This window comes from Impatiens glandulifera, chromosome 8, assembly GCF_907164915.1.
Source record: "Impatiens glandulifera chromosome 8, dImpGla2.1, whole genome shotgun sequence".
NCBI classification, from domain to species: Eukaryota; Viridiplantae; Streptophyta; class Magnoliopsida; order Ericales; family Balsaminaceae; genus Impatiens; species Impatiens glandulifera.
Window position 1 is genome coordinate 36,280,633 of NC_061869.1, and position 24,700 is coordinate 36,305,332.

Genomic DNA, 24,700 nt, shown 5'->3' on the forward strand with positions numbered 1-24,700 from the left:
TCCCCTCACAATTATTAAAATCTGAGCATGCATGAATTAAATTTCTTTATGTTAAACAAAATGAAAAATTGATGTAAGTTCTAAATTTTAATCTGGACGATTTTTTTGCGTACAACATTAAATAAGTAATCTTAAGTTACCCCACCAAGGTAGCCCAGTGGTAAGAATCGGCTTAAGAGAACAAAAGGTAACGGGTTCGATTCAATCTAGAAGTGTTTTAAGTTTAAGCGGAGGGCCATGGTGGTGGAGTGTCATGCAATTATTAATTAGGAATTTTGATCAAAATTTCATTGTGAAGAGATTTGCATTCTTTTATATATTTTGGATGATTTTTCATTCATCATTAATTTTTTCAATTTTTCTAGAGATCCATAAAAAACGTAACAAAACAAGTACATCCCTTTAACGTATAGACTACTAACTGTCAACTTGGAAATTGGGTTTTGTTGGTCGTCCCTATGAAGCCCCTCTCAATTTCAAAGTTTGCAAGTCACGGCCCAAATCTATTTATTTATTTTATTTTCTCTTTCAAAAATGAAAAATCATAAAATGTTTAAATTACCTTTAGATATGTTCATTTCCCAAAAGTTTTTATAAAAAAATATCTAACCAAAAATGCAATGAAGCACAACCTTTCTCATTGGGGACTCTAAATAAAGACTGTATTCAAATGAGCTTAATACTTATTTTTGATCTTTTTCGTGTCACCCTATCTAAATAGTCTGATTCATAATATTAGCGCTTTATCCAAAAAAAATATTCATATATGGTTGGTGAAACATGAATGTGTTTAGTTTACTAAATATTTGTGGTTATATAGTACTTTAATTGTTAGGAATATCTCCAACAATATTAATGTGCTCCTAAATTATTTACTAAATTATGATTTGCAAATTTAGTAATTTTTTGCGGGGAAAACGGTTAAAACCATTTCATTAAAATTCCAAAAGTGGGAGGGTTAGAAATCAAAGCTAGACAAATCCTAGCTATGATTAAGGATAACAATCAAAATATCCTAAAAACTGACCAGTAGAATTCATACATTCTAAAAAAAGAGATTATGTTGGGTCAAATTATTTTTACTAACGATATTTTGATGATGAACTTGTGAAAACTTAAATAAGAATAAAACTAAGTCGTTTAATTGTTTTGTACAGGTGCATCAAAACGTGCTAAATCAGACTTAGCTTGAATCAGGTTCATTAGACGTATTGGCTAGTTAGACGTACTGTCTAATAGATGAAATTTAGACGTGCAGTCTAACTTATACGTAGTTAGACGTGCAGTCTAACTTATACGTAGTTAGACGTGTAATCTAACTTATATATAGTTAGACGTGTTGTCTAACAGATGAAAGTTAGACGTGTAGTCTAACAGATACGTAGTTAGACGTGCAGTCTAACAGATACGTAGTTAGACGTGCAGTCTAACAGATACGTAGTTAGACGTGTAGTCTAACAGATCAATGGTTAGACGTGCAGTCTAACAACCACGTAGTTAGACGTGTAGTCTTACAGATATGTGATTAGACGTGCAGTGTCACAGATACGTGGTTAGATGTACAGTCTAACAAACACAAAGTTAGACGTGTAGTCTAACAGACACGTAATTAGACATGCAGTCTAACAGATACATGGTTAGATAGACAGAATAAAAGACACGTAGTTAGACGAGCAGTCTAATAGATACGTGGTTAGACGTGCAGTCTAACAGACGCGTAGTTAGACGTGCAGTCTAATAGATACGTGGTTAGATGTGAAGTCTAACAGATACGTGGTTAGACGTGTAGTCTAACACAGACGTAGTTAGACGTGAAGTCTAACAGATATGTGGTTAGACGTGTAGTCTAACAAACACGTAGTTAGATTTATAGTTTAACAGATATGTGGTTAGACGTGCAGTCTAATAGACACGTAGTTAGACGTGCAGTCTAATAGATACGTGGTTAGACGTGCAGTCTAACAGATGAAAGTTAGACGCAGGGAGTCTAACTCTTTCAGACTAGTCTGAAGGGACACGTAGTTAGACGTGTCGTCTAACTCCATTAGACTTGGTGGTCTAATGGATCCTGCTATTAGACGGGGGCGTCTAACTTCATTAAACTTCGTAGTCTAATGGAGCACGCCTAATGCCTCGCTTCAGCAGTTGCTTGAAGTCAGCATCCGTCTACCCACGATCAACTAGCTGTATGCTACTCTTGCTCCACTAATCCGTAAATATCAGTACGACAGCCAGTTGCATTCAATGAATGAATGCCACGTAAGTAAATATTCTTTCCACTAATTTTTCCTTGTAGGACAATCCTAGAAAAATATTCGGCGCACTACCAAATTGGTATGGCCACGATCTTTGTGCACAGTGTCTGTTGTACCTCTGTACTATGGAGGCTTTCCAATGGGTTCTTGCCACGTTTCAATGCAGAAGATTCGACCGTTGGTACCTGTTCTCTATTTAAAGATCTTTAAGGACAACGGACGAGCTGCCGGACTTACAATCCATCTTACGAATTGCTCACTTGTTTGTTTACAGAGTTTGTACATTAAGAGAGAGAAAGAATCAAAACCATGTCTAGATGAGTAACATTATTAAACCTTCTATAAGTTGAACAGAGTTTGTTCTGTTCAACAGTTAGCTAGCATTGAAACTGTAATTCATTCAAAGAAAACTATATTGAATCCTTCCGGTGGTTGGAAGAAGGGGTGACGTAGGAGAGTTTTGCTCCGAACATCCATAAACAACTCTCTGTATCTTTTACATTTTGTCCTTCATTCTTTCATTCGTTCTTATCTTCAAACCCAAGCAAATGTTTCCGCACTTGAATCGCTTCAATAGTTTGCAATGGTTTGTGAATAATAGAAAGCGATATAAATCCCTAACAGGATTTCTATCAAACCGTTTTTAAGAAGTTGTCATTAATAGTTAGACCCCTGTCTCTATTGGTTCCACTGATCCTTTCAGATTACAAATAAAAAAGACTACGTTCAAACCTAATCATTCCAACTTGGGATTTTCGCATGCCATCTATCTTCATTGAGAGGCATTCGTCCCCTTCCTCTTCCTCTACCACTTCCTCTTCCTCTAACGATAAAAGGAGATTGCATTGAAGAGGATGATGAGTATTGTTGTTTCTTATTTTGAATTCTCTTTTTGTACGAGCCCGTTCTGATTTGATAGCAAAAATTGTTTATGAGAATTTCAGGAGTTTTACCTTTGTTATCTTCAACTTGAATTTCTGTATTCTTATCTTCCTTATCTTTAGCTTCAGACTACACATCGGTTTGGGAATTTTCTTTATCGGCTTTAGAACTCTCTGTTTCATCTTTGAAATTCCGGGTGTTTTCATTTTGAGTTTCCTCAACAACAACTTGAGGTTCATCTTCCATTTTAGGCCTAATCCTTTGCATTACAGAATTTTCTTTTCCTCTTCACCTTGATTCCCTTTCCTTTCTTTCTTTCGCTGCTTTCCATTTTCTCAGAATCCTTCTTGCTTTCTTATACAAATGTTTGATCTTTGAGTTTTGTATCCTCTATTTCCTTCCTTTTTTTCTGTTTCCTGGATTTTCTGCTCTTATTCTTTAGCTTTATCACATTTATTGTGCAAAAAAGTGTTACAGAAAGCACACTATTTTAGTTTCCATTCATAAGAGATCTCCATGACATTGTTCTTTCCTTTTCTGTCAACAACTTCCATTTTCATTGGCAGAACACTCATAGGATGCACTTCAATACTAATTATAGTAAAAGACAAGTGTTCTCCTCCTTCAGTTATTGGGTCCATATATAATGATTTCCCAATTGTACCTGCAAAGTGACTAATCGCTTCAGCATTGTACATGTGGGCTGGAATGTTACAGAGCATGAACCAAATCTGAGCAGTTTCCTTTGGTCTGCTCTGTAGATTCATCTCTTCTAACCACTTTTCCAGCTTCATGCAATTTGATCATATGTAAGTATGCCCATTCTCCAAGATTTCTATCAAATTTGAGCCTTTTTTGAACTGTAGGAAGTAGAAGTCGTGTATGTTTGCAGAAACTTTTTCAAGCCCTTATTCTCCCCACTATTTAATTAGACCATCTTTGGTAGTTGGAAATGATACTCTGATTTTCTCAATGAAGTTTCCAACCACCACAAACTCCTAGTCTTCAATACATTTCTCCTCTACTTTAGAATGCAGTTTGAATTCAAAAGGAGAGTTGAGTACCTCTACCTTTGTTTTGATATCCCCCAAGTAGATTTTTCCTTTGTAGACATGATCTTCAAATTTCTTTTCTGCTTTATTCTTCCATACCTCGTTTACTTTCCATGTTGAATTACACCTGATAGTGTAGGTCTTGGTTTTGGGTGCCTTCATCAACTCCTTCATTGCATCAACTGACCACTTAATTATGTCCTCATATTCTATTTTCTTCAATAAATTATAGTCCTAAAGATAATGAATATTGAGTTGGGCTGTTATTTGATGAGCTTTCTCTTTACTGATTGTGATTTCTCCCTTCTTAGCATACTGTTAGGAGTTTTAATTATGGCCGAGCCTTTTAAGTTCTTTAATTCAAGAAACGGGTTCGTCGCCCTCGACGAAAAGAACGTGGACTGGTCAGCCTCTAATATGCATCCTCAACTTCAAAACTATTGCTTCGGTCGGGCTTAGGCACATTCAGCAAAGGTCGCAGCATAAGACCTTATTTTCACAAAAAACTTTCGGCAGAATCGCTTCAGTAGTGGAACTGGCCGGGTCCTTGCGGTCCTTTGCGCTGCCGGGTCGCTTGCCACTCCGCCCCTTTCTAGAATTTCTGTGCACCCAAGGTCGAGTTTTTCAGTGTTTAGAGCTGGCCTTGGTTGCTGCAATGTCCCCAGCGCCTGGTGCAAAAATAATTTCTTCCAACTTCGATTAAACTCCATACTTGGCTCAAAAATCCAGGCCAAGTCTTTTTCCCGAACCAGCATAATAGCAGCATCGAACGAGCCATATCTTCTAATTAGATCATTAGGAATATCTTCCAAAGTCATTGCAGCTAGTGAAACAGTTTGGCCTTCGGGCTTACTCTTTACTTGCGTTTTGGCAGCAACAATATATTCATCTAAGGTCTTTTCCAACTAGTTTTCATGCATGAAACTGACCTGCGACCGAGGAATCCCTTTAAGGACCGTGGTTCTGTCTTGCTTATCATAGGATAGGGTCAGCTTTTCAAAGTCCCAAGAAGACGGGCCTAGAGTAATCAACCATTCAATTCCCAGCACAATATCATAACCGTCCATGGAAATTACCTTCATTTCTGTTTGGTATTCATTGCCTTCCATCGACCACTTCAAGTCCTTGCAAACACTAGAACATAAAACATTAGATCCATCAACCACTCTAACCGATTGTACCTGGGTTGCTATGCTTTTGTGGTCTTTTTTCTCCAAAATCCTGCTATTGATAAAATTGTGAGTGCTGCCTGTATCGATCAAGATCACCACCGGCAGGTTCCCAACTTTGCCAAGAATCTGTAGCGTTTGGAAGGCTTTAGACCCGGTCAAGGCATGTAAGGATATGGCTGGCTCATCCCTTGAGCCGAGCAATGAAGGTAGATCATCCAAAACAGGTTCTTGGTCAGGTTCTTGATCTTCTTGATTGGCCGAGACCATGAATAACTTTGATTTACACCTATGGTTTGGTTGCCATTTTTCATTGCAAGAATAGAATAGACCCTTCTTTCGCTTTTCATCCATTGTGGCTGAGTCTAATTGCTTAACATGACCCTGGTTTGCATTTGAAGAGGACCCATATGACGAATTCTTGAATTCAGTATTGGTGCTCGGCCCGGCTGTGTTGATATTGGATGGCGTGGGCAACAATGATGCTTCAGCGCTGTACAAGTTACCACTGTTCATTAAGGACCGATATGTTGCTTCTTGGACTTTAGCCATGGCCATTGCTTCGTTTAAAGAATCTGGAAATCGCAACCTGATGCAGTTCGCAATCTCTTCCCTTAGACCGGACAAATAACAATCAATGACGTAGTCCCTTGGCATATGTAATAACTTTTGAGAGATCGACATGTACCGGAGGTTATATTCTTAAACCGACCCAACCTGTTTTAAATTCATTAGCTGTCTCATTGGTGTATCATGTATAGATGGCCCGAATTGAGTCATAAGGTCTCTCTTGAACACGGCCCAAGATAGGGCCTCCATATGATTTCGGTTTTGAAGATATGACCCGTACCACATTCTTGCTTCTCCAGAAAAATGAATGGGGGCGATTTCTAATTTAGTGGCATCCTTAGTTTTGTCCACTCTGAAAAATTGCTCGGCAGAAATTAGCCAGCCCTCGACATCCGACCCATCAAACCGAGGAAAATCGACCTTGGTTAGCCGAGTAAGAGGAGCATATTGTTGATCGCGGTTCTGGCCAGGGTGCGGGGGCCTAAATGGTGAAGGACCGTGGCAAGAATTATCATCATAGGGTCTGTGGCGGGGTTCTTGCACGTTTCCAGATGCCCCGCTCTCAAGGGCCGCCATTCTTTCTTCAGCAACATCAAATCTACGGTCTATGGCAACTTGCATTGCTGCTATTTGTTGAGACAAGTTTTCAATCAGGGCCTTGAGCGCATCCATTTCTGATTGCTGGCGAGTTTCTACCATGTTGAGAATCGGCTAACTCTGATACCAAGATGTTAGGAGTTTTAATTATGGCCGAGCCTTTTAAGTTCTTTAATTCAAGAAACGGGTTCTTGATTATTGGGACCGATGGTGGAATTCAACACTCTAGCGCATCGGACATAGAATTAGAGGAGAATTCGAAGTTAGGGAGAGAAGAGCCGAAGGGGAGGAGAGAAATACCACTAGATAACACCTAGAGGTCCAAGAAGGGGGAGGAGGGCCGAGAGATAACTTAAACACCAAGTTCCAAAATATTCAATTCATAGCCCCAAAAAGTGGGGTGGGCATCACCATTTAAAGAGGTTGGTTTACCCAAAAGTATTCGGTTACAACAAACTTCCAACATAACAGAATTCGGTTTCAAGAAAGATAAAAGAGAAAGTAAACAAAACAGAATTATTCCATAAAAAACATAAACGGGCCCGTATAGACACTTGGGCCGAGAGACGGATGAATAAAATATTTTAAGACCGAGGTTTTTGATGAGCAGCCCGTAACACATACATTAGGAGTTTGGTAATCTAGTTTTTAAGACCAAACAGGTTGGCTCTTTTACTATAACCAATTTTCCAAATTCTTTCTTTCTTCCAATGTTTTCCTGCAACATTTTCTTCAAAATTTTTAACAGGAATTGGTTCCTTACCTTTGCTACATTCCTGTTTGTCCAGGGTTATTTCTTCAGCAATACTATCAATTTTCTTTCCAGTTATCTCCCTTAAATCTTTCATCACAAATTCTTTGACTTCCTTATACTTATTTCTTTTCTTTCTTCCAACCAAGCTTGTAGATAAATGATCTACCTAACAATTAGGGTCGATACCGTGCCGTTTGTGTCAATTGTGTTGATTGTGCCGATCGTGCACAAACGTTTGACAAGTGACACTAAGCAACTAACAATGTGATCACAATAAGCGAACCAAGACTTTATTACCGTGAAAATTGTGCCGATTGTGCCGATCGTATCGTTCGTGCCGATCGTGTTATTCGTGCCGATCGTGTTATTCGTGATGAGAGAATTTGCTCCTAGAATTTTCGCAAATCTAGTAATTAATTGGAAGTAGGAGGATTCTTGTGTGATGAACATGGATAAATATGTAAACAAAATAAATTCAATAAACCAATTACAATTATTTTAAAATAGATATTCAATGTGTCAAATACTTAATAAATTACGAATAAATATTTTAAAAAATAGAAAACTTCAATTCCACACTTATCCACATATCACAATCGACATTCAATCATAATTTTCACGTAGGTTAAACAACTTATTTCCTTATATATTTTAACCACCATTATTCATTTATTTCCCAATGATCCCCCCATTTAATAACAATACACTTTCACTTCTCTCAAATCAAAAATCTCAAACATTACCAATCTCTTTTTTACCCTCACTTTAGTCCACTAATCTCAATTGACCTCTCATCTCATCAACTTAAAACACTTCGACTAACCAACCATCTCATTCCACATTTATCCACAAATCTAAATCGGACCTCTCATGTCAAACAACTCATTTTCTCGCATATTTTAACCACCAACATTAATTTTGTCCCCATTGACCCTTCATCTTATTACATTACCTTCATTTTGACTAATTAACCATCTCTATCACATTTATCCACCAATTTCAATTGGCCTTTCATCTCGACACATTACTTTTAGTTCGTCAAACAACCCATCTACTCGCAAATTTTATAATATTCAACCCGACCTTCCTATCCTCAATTTTGGCTAACCATCAATCTCATTTCATATTTATCCACACATATTGACCTCTCATCGCGTTACCTTACATTCATTTTGACTAATCAACAATCTCATTCCACATTTATCCACCAATTCTCAATTGGCCTCTCATCTGAATACCTTACATTCATTGCATCAAATAATCAATCACCTGACCCTTCTTATCTTTACTTCAGCTAACCATCCAATTTTATTTTCAAATTTATCCACTCCAATAGAACTTTCATCTCGTAATCTTATACTTTCACTTCTGTTAAATCAAAAATCACCAACGTTATCAATCTATTTTACCCTCACTTTGGTCAATTAATCCCAATCACCCTTTCATCTCATCACTCACTTTCACTTTAGCTAACTAACCATCTCATTCCACATTTTTATCCATCAATTTCAATCGACCTCTCAACTCGAGACATTAATTTCACTTCGGTCAAACAAACCAACTCCTCACATATTATACAATTATACAACCCAACTTACTCATCATGTGACCTCTCATATTGTGACTTTACACTTCCACTTCGGTCAAATCAACCATCTCTAACATTTCCAATCTCTTTTACCCTCACTTTAGTCCATGAATCCTCAATCGATCTCTCATCTTGTAACCTTATTTTCATTTCTATTAACCATCCATCTAATTCCATATTATTATCTACTAATCTCAATCGACCTCTCACGAAATTTTACTTTCACTTCGGTCAAACAACCAATCTCCTAACATATTTACTATATAAAACTCGACTTATCATCACTTTGACCTTTAATCATTTCGAACACATCTCCTCACTTATTTGACAATGTAAAATCTAACTTACTTATCCTCACTTCGACTAACCAACAATCTCATTCCACATTTTTATTCACCAATCTCAATCAAACTATCATCTCGAGACTTCATTTTTATTTAATTCAAACAACCCAACTCCATACATATTTTACAATATACAACCCAACTTACTCATCTTGTAACCTTACACTTTTACTTTGGTCAAATCAACCATTTCCAATATTACCAATCATTTTTACCCACACTTTGGCCCACCAATTTCTAATTGACCTCTCATCTCGTGACCCATTTCCTCATATATTTTATGATATAAAACCCGACTTTCTTATCCTCAATTCGGCTAACAAATCATTTCATTAAACATGTATCCACCAAAATCGACCTCTCATCTCGTGACATTACACTTTAACTTCGGTCAAATCAACCATCACTAACATTATTAATCTATTTTACCTTCACTTTGGCCCACCCATCCATAATTGACCCTCACATGACCTTACTCACTTTGACTAACCTACCATCTCATTCCACATTTTTATCCACCAATCTCAATCGATATCTTATCTGCAGACTTTATTTTTACTTTTTTCAAACAACTCATCTCCTCACGTATTTTATAATATACAATAGACTTACTTATCCGCACTTTGACTCTTACTCATTTCAAACTCATCTCCTCACATATTTTACAATATATAACCCGACTTACTCATCCTCACTTCGACACTCACTCACTTTGACTAAGAAACCATCTCATTTCATTTTATGCTACCGAATCGACCTATAAGCTTTTAACATTTACTTTAACTTCAGTCAAATTATCAATTTCATTTACCTATTTTATATTTCTCCACCCCAATTGATCTTTAATCTTGTGACATTACTTTCACTTCGATCAAATTACCAATGTCATTTACTCACCCATCATTTATTAACATATTTTAACCACAAATATCATTTATTTCCTCACTTCAAACATTTTTTACATTCAACAATTTCCTCACTTCGATAAACTAACGTTCTTATTTCACATAATATTTTGTATCCAACAATATCCTCACCTCGGTAAACCAATGTTATAATTAAATAAAAGATATTATATGAGTCTTTATTACTAATTTTAATTTTGTTTTTTTATTATGTATTTAATACTAATAATTTAATATATATATATATATATAATATGTGTTTTATTTATAAATAAAAATAATAAGATAAATAATATAATATATATATATATATATATATATATAATTCGAAAATATAACTAAATTATTAAGAAAAAAGTGAATAAAAATTAAAAATATATTAAACAAAAAAAATTAAAATATTTTTATTTAGAGATAAAAATAAATATTTGGTGTATAAAATTTAAAATTGTATTATTATTATATACATTTATATGACAAATGTTTCAAAATATTTAAACATAATATATATATAAAATAAAATAAATAAAACTTATATCATTCCATATTATATTTTTTTATATTATCAAATATTTTTTTAATGAGTTTTATATTAAATATTAATTTACATTATACTTTTATATTTAAATTTAATATATAATTAAATAACAGACATTATATTAGTTTGTAAATCTAATTTCAAATTTTATTATTTATTTTGTTCTTTAATGTTTTGATTAAATTATTTATTATTAATATTAATATTTTAAATTTAATGTTTAATTTTTATATTTAAATATACAATATTAAAAAATTTATATATTTTGAATTTGTTTTACTATAATTAACAACATTATTTATATTTTATATATAAAATATAAAATATTTAATTCAAAATAATTGTTAAATATATAAATATTATCTTTTTTTATAAATATCACAATATTAAATTGAAAATATATATTTATAATTAAATAAAATATGTTATATAAGTTTGTATTTATAATTTCAATTTTTATCATTATTTTTTAATTTTTAATTTTTTTGATTAAGTTATTTAATACTAATAATAAAAATATATCTCCCCGTATTTTTTTTATATTATTTACAATAATAATTAATTTTTGATAAAATTTTAAACAATCTTCTAGATTTATTATAATCAAATCATAATTTGATTTGAGACAAATCTGTATTTAAATTATTTAAAAATAAATCATTTAAAAGATTATATATTTTATAAAAGAGTTGTTAATTGATTTTTAATTTAAAATTAATAAAATATTTTATATACGTAAACAAACGTATATTTGTTTAGAGATTATTTTAAATTTGATGATACGGAAAAAGTTTTCGTACTATATCCTCTATATCCGTTAAATAACCGTCTCTATTTTATAAAATCTTGACTTTTGAAAAATTAGTTTTATTACATTTTATTTAACCAATTATTTTTTAAGTTCTAGACATGTACATATTTTTCTTGCATTTATTTTTGAATAAAACATATTTTTCTTGCATTTAAAATTATAGAATAATATTTTATTTGATGGTTGTTGAGAAAAGAACATAAAATAATAAATTTAAGGTATTAGGATCTAAAAATAAATCACAAACATACCGTTATCAAAATATTTTTTTGGAAAAATATTCGAATAATATTTTGAAATTGTTTTCTATTTTTTTAGATTTTTAGAAAATTGTTTAGGTCATCAAATTTTTAAAAAAAATGATTTTTGTAATTCAATATTCCAACCAAATAGTTCATAGGATCGGTCATTTCGATATAGGGTGTCGATCTCTTAGTTTGAAGTTAAAACCTTTGGTCCTATGTCGAGAATTCATGGTCGGGTGTGGGAAAACCTCGTTCGAGGTGGGGAGGCTCTTTGTAGGGTGTAGAAAACTCTCAGTTTAGGTACTATAGGCTATCGGTCTTGGGCTAAGGATCATTTTTCGGGTGTGAGAAATCATTGGTCGAGGTGCGGGTGGCTTGCGGTTATGGGCTAGGAATCCTTGGTCGGGTATGAGAAACCTCGGTCGAGGTGCGAGGAGCTCACGGTCCTAGGATAGGAATTCTCAATCGGGTGCAAGAATCTTCGGTAAGGGTACGAGGAGCTTTCGGTCCTAGGCCAGGAATCATTGGACGGGTGTGAGGAGAACTCAGTCAGGAATAAATTTCTTCGGTCAAAAATCAAGCATGTGCTAGATTTTTCTCTGTCGGTTGCGAGGTTCCTCGGTCGGATGTAGTGAAATGTTCAATTTCCTCAGTTGAAAATCTAACCCAGGTCAAGCCGTTGGTCGGTCGTCAAGAATATCATACTACAGATTTGATGGTTTCGTGTAGGGTCTTAATCCTTCTACCAAAGGTATGGGGAGATTCACTTAGTCTCAATGATCATTTATAACATCATCTCGATGCATCATTCGATCGGGATGATGTTGCATTCAAATCAAACAGTTTTAACCTGACAAACATGTTTTTGTATTTTAAGGTTTGATGAAGCGTAAGGAGTTTGCCAATAGATCCTTATACTTCATGTGATTGAATGAACAATGGTTGTTAATATTAACGAATTCAAGAAATTAAAATTTTATTTTAATAAAAAAAATAGTTTTTGATCAAACTTGATCAGGATTGCTTGGAATTGGTCTGGATAAACTCCTCATACCCTTAGAAACGTATTGAAAAGGTTTTTGGACTGTTGTTCTAGATCATAAACCCATTTTGAAAATATTCAACATCAAATTTCTGTACTTTCAATTTTAGATCGATATATTCAGATTTGTTTTTGATAGAAAACTTATAAATGATTTTAAAATCGTTTTATTATCAAGAAATTGAACAATCAAGCAATGTATGAAACTAGTCGAACTTAAAAGTAAAAAATTCAATTTGAATTCATAAATTGAGTTACAAAATAATTAAAAGCTTACTTTGAGTTGGAGAACACTCCTAAACTCTTTTATCAACTTTGTGAATGTTTAGATCCAAGCATTATACTCTTAAATTTTGTGTTGGATTGATTAAGGGCTTGGGATTGTATTCCTTGCCTTCGGTTTGCATAGAGGAAGCTATTTATATCCTCATAAGGTCACTTGATCAATCAAGTGGATCAAATTTCAATCAAAATCCATTAATGGCGTTTTGTATGTTCTTCATCTAGTTCATCGACATAGGCGATGATGAAGCCTAGGGTTGTAGGTAAAATGATCACCGTGTTAGGGTGATCATTTAAGTTTTCGAATTAACCGTTTAGTCGAGTGTTGGTAAAGTTCCACCTTTGAAAAATCAAAAGTTTTGGCCGATCATCATGGTTCTTCGTCATAAGGATGAAGACAAACTAGAGGTGAAACAATGTAGTTTTGGACTGAAATGTGAACACTTGGGCGTTCCATCAACATGTCATTGTGTTTGGGCATTCTGTTACATCTGGGCTAATGGTGTTGAGACATGCATTAATTGTTCAACTACTTAATGAATGCGTACCATTTGTTGCATTGGGTGACGCGGCTAAATATTGGGTGTTGGAAGATATTCCAGCACTTATCTGATGGTTGGGAGATTCGTTGTACTAATTTATCTTAATTCAGCTATAGTAGATATCGACTATTTTCCAACATTGGAGCTTATTTGAAATTGAGTTTTTTCAATCTCTTTTGTTTTCAATTTTAACCTAAAAAATATATAAATTATTTTTATTAAATATGACATTTATTTTATCTATTTGTTTATTTATTTATTTTTTTGGGAGGGGGTTATAAATAATTTATTTAGGATAAAATTGATACAATATTTTCCCTAAATTATTTATTTTAGTTTCTTTTGACCTCTTAAAATTATTTTGAGATAAAAAGAATCAAATATTTTTATCAAATTATTTTATTTATATATTTTGGCCATTATTTTAATTAATTTGGGATTTCATTATTACAATAATTATTCCAATTAATTATTTAATCATAATTTTGCATTAATTTCAATTATTTTGAGTTTATTTATTTAAAATAATTATTTTAAATTTATAAATTGGGTAGGTACAATTTCAGTGCTTACAAAGTCTCTCTCGAACAAAGTTTGATAACAATAAATTTGTTTGTGAAAACGTGTGTTCGAGTATGACATCTAACACTATGCCTTCCTATCCAATTTATATTTTGGTACGAGGGTAATGGAAAGATAGAACCTAGAGGGGGTAGATGCTTGAGTGATCTTCATCTTGTTGTGTGTAACATTTTACAAAGTTTCCCGAGCATTTATCTGTGATTCTGAATCCTCATTTACTTATTATACTAACAAGGATTAATATTTGACAAACGGTGGTCTCGATCTTTGGATCATGTTCATGGATCTTAACAAAGAATCTGCAAAGTCTATAGGATGATGGTACAGGGATGACCATAAATGTTTGTTGAGAAATTAACTTTTATTTGACACGAATATCAACCAACTATTAATGTTAAATACATTTTTTACAACTATTGAACAACAGTATTTGGTTAACATTTGTTGAGATGATTATATATACATGATTAGAGTTATTGTGAATAGATGAGACATAAGTGGACACGAAAATTTAATAAACTTATTCATGTGAATTACTGACAAGTAATATTTAATAAAATTATTTTTGTAAATGATTGTAGTACCATTGATAGACAGGTTTAGTTTGAATGTGAAAGTCAAAAATTGGTTCACGTAAGTTACCCACAAGCAACGTATTGTGATCATGTGTAAATGGTCGTGTAAATGGTCGTAGTACTATCAATAGATATGTTTAGTTTGAACGTAAAAATCAATTAACTGATTGACGTGAGTTAACCACAAATAATATTTAGAGTGATCATATGTGAATGATCGTGGTACTATCAACAAATAGGTTTAATTTGAGCATGAAAATCAACAAACTAATTCACGTGAGTTACCAACAAATAATGTTTAATGTGATCATATGTGAATGAACATGAGTACATATTGGCCAATAGGTTTTAATTGTGAAAATAATGAATATTTTGACTAGGTTACATAACAAGTGACATATAGTGCGATCATATATAAATGATCATGATACCATCAACATATAGGTTTATCGTGAAAATTGATAGACTTGTCACGAAAGTTACTAATAAGTAATTTGTAGTGGGATCATATATAAATAATCATGGTACTACCAATAAAAAGGTTTAATTTCGACGTGAATGTTAATAAATTGTTAACGGAAGTTACTAACAAGTAAAATGTAGTGCAAATATATATAACTGATTGTGGTACTATCAAAAAATATGTTTTAGCGTGAAAGTTGATATACTTATCACATAAATTACTAATAAGTAACATGTAGTGCGATCATATATAAATGATCGTGGTAATATCGATAGATAGGTTTAATTTTGACGTGAATATTAATAAACTATTCACGAGAGTTTCTAACATGTAACATGTAGTGCGATCATATATAAATGTTCGTGATACTATCAACATATAGATTTACCCTGAAAATTGATAAATATGCCACAAAAGTTACTAAAAAGTAACATATAGTGCGATCATATATTAATGATCGTAATACTATCTATATATATGTTAGATCAAAATTGCTAATTAACTTAGGATAATTAGCCAATGATTGTAAAATCACCTGATTTTGAATATTTAGCTTATAATAATCAAAAATGGAGAAATTATGAAATAAAAATATATTAACTATAAGTGTACAAATAAAAAACTAAATTGTGTTAAATCAATTATGTTAAGATTGAAGAAAACCGGAAAGGAAAAGTTGTTCGGTAGTTGATCAAATCCGGCATTTGATCAAACTTCAGTTTTATAAAAGAGGCGATTCTAGTTTTATATCCAATTCGGTATTTTATATTTCGATATTTTATACTTCGGCATTTTATACTTTGGTATTATATTGGAAGTGCATCCGGTTTTTTTATAATTCGGTATTTTACAAACACGCTTCTGGTAGTTTGTGACTTCAGTATTTTATAAACACGCTTCTGGTAGTTTTTGAATTCGGTATTTTACAAACACGCATCTGGTAGTTTGCATGTTTGGTTTTATATTGAGACGTATCTGGTATTATATTAAATCGGTATTTTATAAAGACGCGTCCGGTATTTTGTATCCTTGGTTTTATATTGGAGTGCTTCTGGTATTATATCAAATTCGGTATTTTATGGAACGCATCCGGTAGTTTACAAAGTCGGTATTTTACAAAGGCATGTCTGGTAGTTTGTAAGCTTCCGGTATCTTATCAAGAAGCGTACCCGGTAGTTTATCCAAATCGGTTTTTGGATAAACGTCTCCGGTATTTTTTGAATTCGGTTCTACACAAGACACTTCCGGTAATTTCCAAGTTTAGCACTTTGACTAAGCGCTTTCCTGTACCTGATGAATCTCAGCTCCCGATTAAGCACTCATTATGGGAAGTTTGACATGGCAACATAATCAGACTTACAAAAGACTATTATGAACCAAGACAAGTCAAACCCTATAAGTTGTACATTCTCGTACCTCGTAATCCCATTAATGAACATTTTGGCTTACTATCATCCAAGTATATATAAGATCAAAGAGGATCCTCTTGATGTACTATTCTGGAACTCATCCTATCAAATTAGGACATGTGTCCTGTGAAGAAAATTTGTCCGTTATATGTCCGTTACAGTTTGCATATTTAAGAAGAAGATAGAGGATAATTTGATTCACCAGTTTTTGAACGATTAACTACTTATACAACCTTTTGAAACATCGTTCTTCACCTCTCTCAATCTCTAAAGTTCTAACAGCCTTCATGTTTTCTAGAGTGTTAAAATTTTATTACATATTGTTTATTTTGTTTGAGTATTGTAAGTTGACAGAATCTGTTTCTGTTCAACAGAGTGTTGTGTACTAGGAGTTCGGAAACATGAAGTGTTTATGTCCTGGTTGTCCGACTAGGTTTGTACAAGTGTTGTATTCAAATCAAATCTTCTAGTGAATATCCTTCTCAAGGTTGAGAAGAAGGGGTGACGTAGGAGTTTCTACTCCGAACATCGATAAAATCCCCAGTATCTAGTGTTCCTTCCTTTCAATCTCATTCACTTATTACTTCAAGTCTAAACAAACAGTTCCGCACTTGAACTTCGTTCAAGAGTTTATGAAGACTTGTGAAGAATAGAAACGGATATCAACTTATAACAGAGTTAATATGAAAACGAAGTGTGTAAGCATTCAACATAGTCAAACCCCCATCTCTATTGTTGATCCCGATCCTAACAAGTGGTATTAGAGCGGCTAGTTTCTACTCTCAAGCATTTGAACATCATCATGTCTGCCTCCAACAAGCCCCCCATGTTCCGAAGTGAAGATTTCTTTAATTAGAAGCTACATATGCAGGTGTATTTGGCCTCGTAAGACGACGATATGTGATATGTTATCACTAACGGCCCAATGAAGATTGAAAAGGAAAGATGTGAATGGATCAATGAAAATAAAAGAAAGAACAACCTTGACAACTTGACCAAGAATATCATATACAGTACTCTAGATAAAAACACGTTTGCAAATATCAGAGCATGTTCTAATGCCAAGGAAGTATGGGAGAAGATCATTCAACTCAATGAGGACAACGAACAAACCAAAGAAAACAAAATCATGGTTGTCACTCAGATGTTTGATAAAATTAAAATGTGTCCCGAAGAAACGATGAACGGATTTGATGAACGCTTCACTAGCATTGTCAATGAACTTTCCATTTTGGGAAAGTTTTATGGCAATAAGGAAATCATAGTCAAGGCGTTGAAGTCTCTTCTTAGTTCTTGGGAGGTTAAGAAAACCGTGATGAGGGAGTACAGAAACCTCCACAATATGCAGTTGCACGACATGTTTGATGATCTAAAAGGTCACGAGTTCGGGATGAATTCAAGGAATGAAGACGAGACTTCATCCTCAAATGTAACTAGGGCAATGGTATCATCTGTGGAACCATCCGTCTCTGAACCCATCAAGTCAGTTGAACCGTTTAGCGAAGATGCGATGACATTGCTTTTCAAGAATTTTGGAAAATTCATGAGGAATAATAAACAACTCTAATGATTATAAGGCTAACATTCGTTGTTTCTACTGTGATATTTTAGGTCATTACAAGTCGGAATACCGGAAGCCAAAGAGAGACGAGAGAAAGTTAGCTGATCAGAAACATAAGGAGGATCATAAATCATCCAACCACAATAAGGATCAAAAAGAAATGGTGGCTGAAAAAGAAAAAGAAAGTGAGATCAAAGTGACTCTAACTCTGGTGATGATGAAGAAGTCAAGTGCTTTATGGCCAACGATGAAGAGGTATTTGACTTTGCCTCTGAAGAATTCACTCGAGACGACTTGATTACTACATTCAATTACATGGTCATTAAGTACAAAAAATTGTTTGTTCTCGTTTCAAATCAAACAGATAACACAAATCGTAAAACAAATGAACTATCCTCTGAGAATGAGAAGCCTAAGGAGACAGTTCAATTGTTGACCAAGGAAAATGAGAGAACCAACTATGCGATTGCAGTATGGACTAAGTCTGGGGATGCAGTTAATCAAATGACGAGTCATCAAAGGCCAGAAAACTGCAAATTGGACTAGGCTATGACAATAGCAATCCAGACAAGTCATGCAAAAAGTTAAAACCCAAGAAAGGCAAACTTCTTTCCATAAGTTTTGTCAAGGGTACCTCAACTAACACCCAAGAAAGTCACGATGCAGATGAGTCGATAACTAAAAAGCAACTCAAATATGTAGAGCCAACTAACAAGTCACAGTGGCTTACCACTATGAGAAGGAAAGCCAGTTGGACATGAACATGACAAGCGGTCAAGGAGGTATCATCAAAACTCATCCTCAAAACATTATGACTCATCTAAAGACAGACATAGAGATGTCAAGCCTAATGTAAGCATATTTATTAAGACTAACACTAAAAGGATCATCAAAATAGCACAAGTATGGATCTTTAAAGGACTGATCAACCGTGGACCCATTTAAATGTGGGTACCAAAGGGTGTATATAGTTTTATTTTGCAGGATAAACAAGTCATATTCTTGTAGGATTCAGAATGATACTTGGATAGTGGATGCTCAAGGCATATGACTGGAAACAACAAGATTCTAACCAACATTGTGAAGGAATTTGGATCAAAAATCACATTCGGTGATAACTCTAAGGGTAAGACAATGGGAAAGGGTAAGATTGTCCATGGTAATATCACCATAAACAATGTGCTACTTGTTGAAAATTTGTGTTATAACTTGCTTAGTATAAGTCAAATGTGTGATATAGGATATATTGTTGAATTTTATAAGCAAACATACATAGTCAAGAATCAACAGGGAAGTACTCTCTTGATAGGGTATAGGACATGTAATGTTTATAAGGTCAACTGGAAAAACAAATCACCTAATCCTATTTGCATGATAGCTAAGAACGATCAAAATTGGCTTTGACATTAGAGACTTAATCACTTAAATTTTAAGACTATTGACTATATTTGTTCTAAAGATCTAGTTGAAGGAATTCTTAAATTAAAGTTTTTTAAAGATAAAGTTTGTTCTGCTTTCCAGATGGGAAAACAGATCAAGTCAACTTTTAAAAGTAAATGTAATATTCAATTTGAAAGATGCATAGAACTCTTGCATATAGATCTTTTTGGTCCAGTTAAGGTTACAAGTTTAAGAGGCATGAAATATACCTTAGTAATTATTGATGACTACTCTAGGTTTAATTGGGTTATCTTCTTAACTTTTAAAGATCAAACTACTCCTAATTTGATTAAAATGCTTAAAAGAATGCATAATGAAAAATCGATAAGTATTAATAAAATTAGAAGTGATAAGAGTACTAAGTTCACTAATAGGACTCTAGCTTTTTACCTTGAGGAATTTGGTGTTAGACACGAGTTGTCTAGTGCCAAAAGTCCACAGTAAAACAGTTTGGATGAAAGAAGAAACAAAACCCTTAAGGAGGCGGCTAGATCAATGATAGCCGAATCCAGAGTGGCTCAAAAGTTTTGGGCAGAGGCTATTAACACAGTATGTCATACTCAAAATCAGTCAATGATTAATAAAAGACTTGATAAAAATGCTTAATGAGATTTACCATGGCAATGTTCCTAATGTTAAATACTTTAGGATTTTTGGTTTTAAGTGTTGCATTCATAACAATGGAAAGAATTATTTGACCGCTTTCGATGCCAATTCTGATGTTGGTATCATGTTAGGATATTCTTTAGTAAGTAAAGCATATAGAGTTTATAATAAACAAACTCTAACTGTTGAAGAATCATCCCATGTTCTGTTTGATGAATCTGTCGAAAGTAACACTTCTATATCCATCGATTTGTCTAACAGAATGGAGGATGTCAATCTCTAGTTTAATAGCGAAGATGAAGTCCAGATCAACCGAAACATTGCTTCTGACCAAACGGCTGAAAATGTTGAAACTCAACAAGATTAGACCGTACCTCAACAGACCGCTGATAGTTTGGAAAACTTTATGCAAACCAGTTGTTCATATCTTGAACAACCAACCGATGAATCAAATCTTGACTAAATAACCAGTCGATTAGAAAATGTTTCGGGACCAAACTTCAAATGGAACAGAAATCATCCTCCTGAGCTAATTATAGGTGACCCCTCTACACCTCTTAGGATTATACATCAATCATTAGATGAGTGTGCAAACTCTGCTTTCATCTCACAGATTGAGCCTAAGAAGGTTAATGAAGCATTGCTTGATCCAGATTGGATCCTTGCAATGCAAGAGGAATTAAACTAGTTCGAAAGAAATAAAGTATGGATTTTGGTTCCAAGACCAACTAATCAATCTTTCATTGGAACCAGATGGGTTTTTCGCAACAAACTTAATGAAGATGGTTTGGTTACGAGGAACAAGGTTAGACTAGTGGCCCAAGGCTATAGACAGGAGGAAGGCATTGACTTCAAGGAGTCATTTTCTCTTATTTCCAGACTTGAGGCTATTCGAATTTTTCTAGCATTTGCCGATTTTAAAAACTTCAAGGTTTTTCAAAGGGACGTTAAGAGTGCCTTTCTTGACGGAATAATTAATGAAGAGGTATACGTTGAGCAACCTCCCGGTATTAAAAACCCTACCTTGATGTGTCATGTTTTTAGATTAGATAAAGCCTTATATGGTGTTAAGTAGGCACCTAGAACATGGTATGACACTTTTACTAAGTTCTTATTTGATCATGACTTGACTATAGGATCTGTTGATAAAATTTGTTTAAGTTTGAAAAAGATTCTCATATCTTACTTGTTCAAATATATGTTGATGACATCATTTTTGGGTCAACTAACCCCAAACTTTGTGAGAATATTTCTAAAATAATGACAGATAAATTCGATATGAGCATGATGTGGGAATTAAGCTTCTTCTTAGGCCTTCAAGTTCGTCAACTTGAAGGAGGCACCTTCATCAACCAAGCGAAGTACACAAAGGAGCTGCTAAAGAAGTTCGACATGGAGAGTTGTACTACTATCTCAACATCAATGAGCTCATCAATCAAGCTTGATAAAGATAAAGATGGTTAAAGCGTTTACATCACTGCCTATCGTGGGATCATCGACTCTCTACTCTATCTAACAGCAAGTAGGCCAGACATCCTCTTTGCTGTCGGTGTTTGTGGGAGATTTCATGCAAATCATAAAAAATCTCATTATGTAGCTGCTAAAAGAATTTTGAAATATCTTAAGGACACTCAAAATGTGGGACTATGGTATCCGAAGGATTCCTGTTTCAATTTGATTAGTTACTTTGATGTAGATTATGTAGGTTGTAAGGTGGACAGGAAGAGCACTAAAGGAACATGTCAATTCCTTGGTGATCGACTTGTCTCCTATTACAGCAAGAAACAGACCTCTATTACAACCTCAACGGCTGAAGCAGAGTATATTGTCGCTGGTAGTTGCTTTGCTCAGTTACTATGGATCAACAACAATTGAAAGCCTTTGGTATCCATGCTGAGGAATCTCCAATATTCTGTGACAACATCAGCGCCATTGACATAACATACAATCCGGTGTTGCACTCAAGGTCCAATAACATAGATATTAGACACCACTTCATTCGAGATCATGTGGCGCAGAAGCATATCCGTTTGGAATATGTCTCAACCAATCAACAAGTGGCTGATATCTTCAAAAAGACACTCTAAGAGACTAAGTTTTCTTACTTTAGAAATATTTTGGGTCTTGTAAACCTTAACTGAGTTTTCTAAAATACGGGATGCACTTAGGGAGAACTTTTCTATCTTTCAAAATTTTATTATTACATTTATCTTCATAAAAACAAGGACATGCATTGAGGGAGAATCCCTAGCTTCTCAAAATAGTTTATTGCATTTGTTTTTAAAAAAATACCGTGCATAAATTTCGGGAGAAGCCTTTGCTTCTAAAAATATTTTCATTGCATGAGTTCATAAAAATTTTGTTTGCATAAATTTAGAGGGAAAATGACTTGATAAATCAATCAGACAGATAAAACCGAAAGGTTTTCTCTATTTTAAAACCGACCAGATCATTCGACCGAAGTACTTGTAGATCAAACCGAACAACTTAAGCAAATTGGAACTTAAGCCGATCGGTTATTTATAATTTGAACAGATACCGCTCGGTTAAGTTTCCATTTTAAGTGGTGGCGGTTTTTCTTCAAATTTAAATAATTGATCCCTTAAATACAGGATATGCAAACAACTATGTTGGCTATTTACATGAAAGTTTCGATAGTCTCATATTCGAAACAAAATGGGACAGTTGTCAAATGTTTTCCTTATTTGTCTATGTATATTCCCTTTCAGAAATTAAACATTCATATCTCAAATAACTTGGAGACATGTGTCTTTCAACGTTTAAAATAATGACTAACATGAGTAACGATTACTTTTATTTTCCCAATGGACTTTATGATGAACTTTAAATGCCTATTCTCTATTTAATGATATATTTATTAAGAGTAACCTACACATCTGAAGCGTCTCAAAATTCCTTTAAATAGTTATAAGTTCTATCCTCTATCGATCTATAACTTCCTTTCACAAACAAAAGTCATTCTTCTCTCTCAATATCAAGAAATGGAGGCCTTTGCTCGTAACACTTTGATCATCGACTTTGAATCTATCATGTCCATCATGGATCTCTCGAGAAATATGACTTGAAGAAATTTCACGAAGAATCATATGTGATCTACGAAGACGTTGTTTTTGAGTTCTTTGAAAATGCAAGGGTAATTGATGATTCATTTATCCTGTCAAAAGTAAGAGGAGAAGATTTTTTCTTCTCTGAAGAAGACTTTTCCCAATGCTTCGAACTTCCAACGGAAGGGTTCTCAGATTTTCCTCCTTCCCCAAGTGACATTATCTATGAGATGCCACTAATCTTCTCAGACACCTCCGATCATGTTGAAACCTATGGGGTTAAGTCCTCTATGAAAACCAAATTCTCACTTCTCAATGACATCATTTCGAAGTCTTATGGCTAAAGAATCCACAAACATCTATTCCAAAAAGATCTTTGAAATTATGGTGGCCTTTAATAGGGGTATACCGATAAACTAGTCAAAGGTCATTTTCAACAACTTGAAGAAAATGATATCCTCCCAAAGAATGATGATTGGATATGTTACTTAACTTAGACCATTCTTCTTCGATATCAATGTTCGTGTTGGACTTGGAAATGGTCTCAAACCCTCACATGTCTTGACCAATGAAAAAGTCTATAAGTACATCACTAAGGTAGATAAAGGAAAGTTCATGAAATAAATTCCCCTAGGGTCCATAAGTCATTAGAATTCATTTCTTTTTAGTCTCACTAATGTTGTCAAGTAGGGGTGTGGAAAATGATCTTGCTATTAAATTTTCGTTATTTGTGAACCGGTTATTTAAATTTTCCTTTTAATGAAGTTATGTTCTATTAAGTAATATTTGGCTTATTAAATTCTATTTTAATTTATGAATTATGACCATTATATAATATTAATGATTAATACATTAAATAATGACTTTTTTCTTGGAAATATATATTCTTTTTTTTTCAAAATGGCGCCATTTTCTCCTTTTTAATAGCTTTTCGGAAACATGCGCTATTAAAAGTGACGGTTCACTTTCTATTGAACGGTTTGAAACAAGTTTTCTTTAAATACATAGAGCATGTCGATAGTTTAGATTCACGTTCTCTTGCAAACCCTAAACTTTCCTTTCGCTCTGCCCTCTCTTTAGAAAAATATTTTTGATCTTCTTCTGTTCTTCTAAGATTACCGCTAATGGTTAAAGATAATGTCTTCTCTAACAATGTTATGCAGGTGGATTTCGGGTCCATCTATGAATCAGGAATATCAGACATGGCGACGTTATTCCGATCTATCGAGGCTTCTGACTTCAGAATGTTTTTGGAAGGTCCTTTTATAAGTTACGATGAAGCAGTTCGGGAATTATTCGACTCGGCAAAGATAGTCGACGACTCCATTCATGCCAATGTGAATGATACGGAGTTCACTCTTATAGAAGAGATGTTCGCTAAGATTCTGAATCTCACGACAAAAGGCTAAGACTTCTCTAAGGC

The 24,700-nt window shown here is 33.9% G+C and overlaps 1 protein-coding gene across 1 annotated transcript; it reads left to right on the forward strand.

Moving 5' to 3' along the window:
* Positions 1-19,213: 19,213 nt before the first annotated feature.
* Positions 19,214-22,087, forward strand: LOC124913277. The gene is made up of 3 exons (XM_047453871.1): positions 19,214-19,325; positions 21,480-21,671; positions 21,918-22,087. Exons 1-3 carry the CDS (start codon positions 19,214-19,216, stop codon positions 22,085-22,087), a joined length of 474 nt encoding a protein of 157 aa, XP_047309827.1.
* Positions 22,088-24,700: the final 2,613 nt, after the last annotated feature.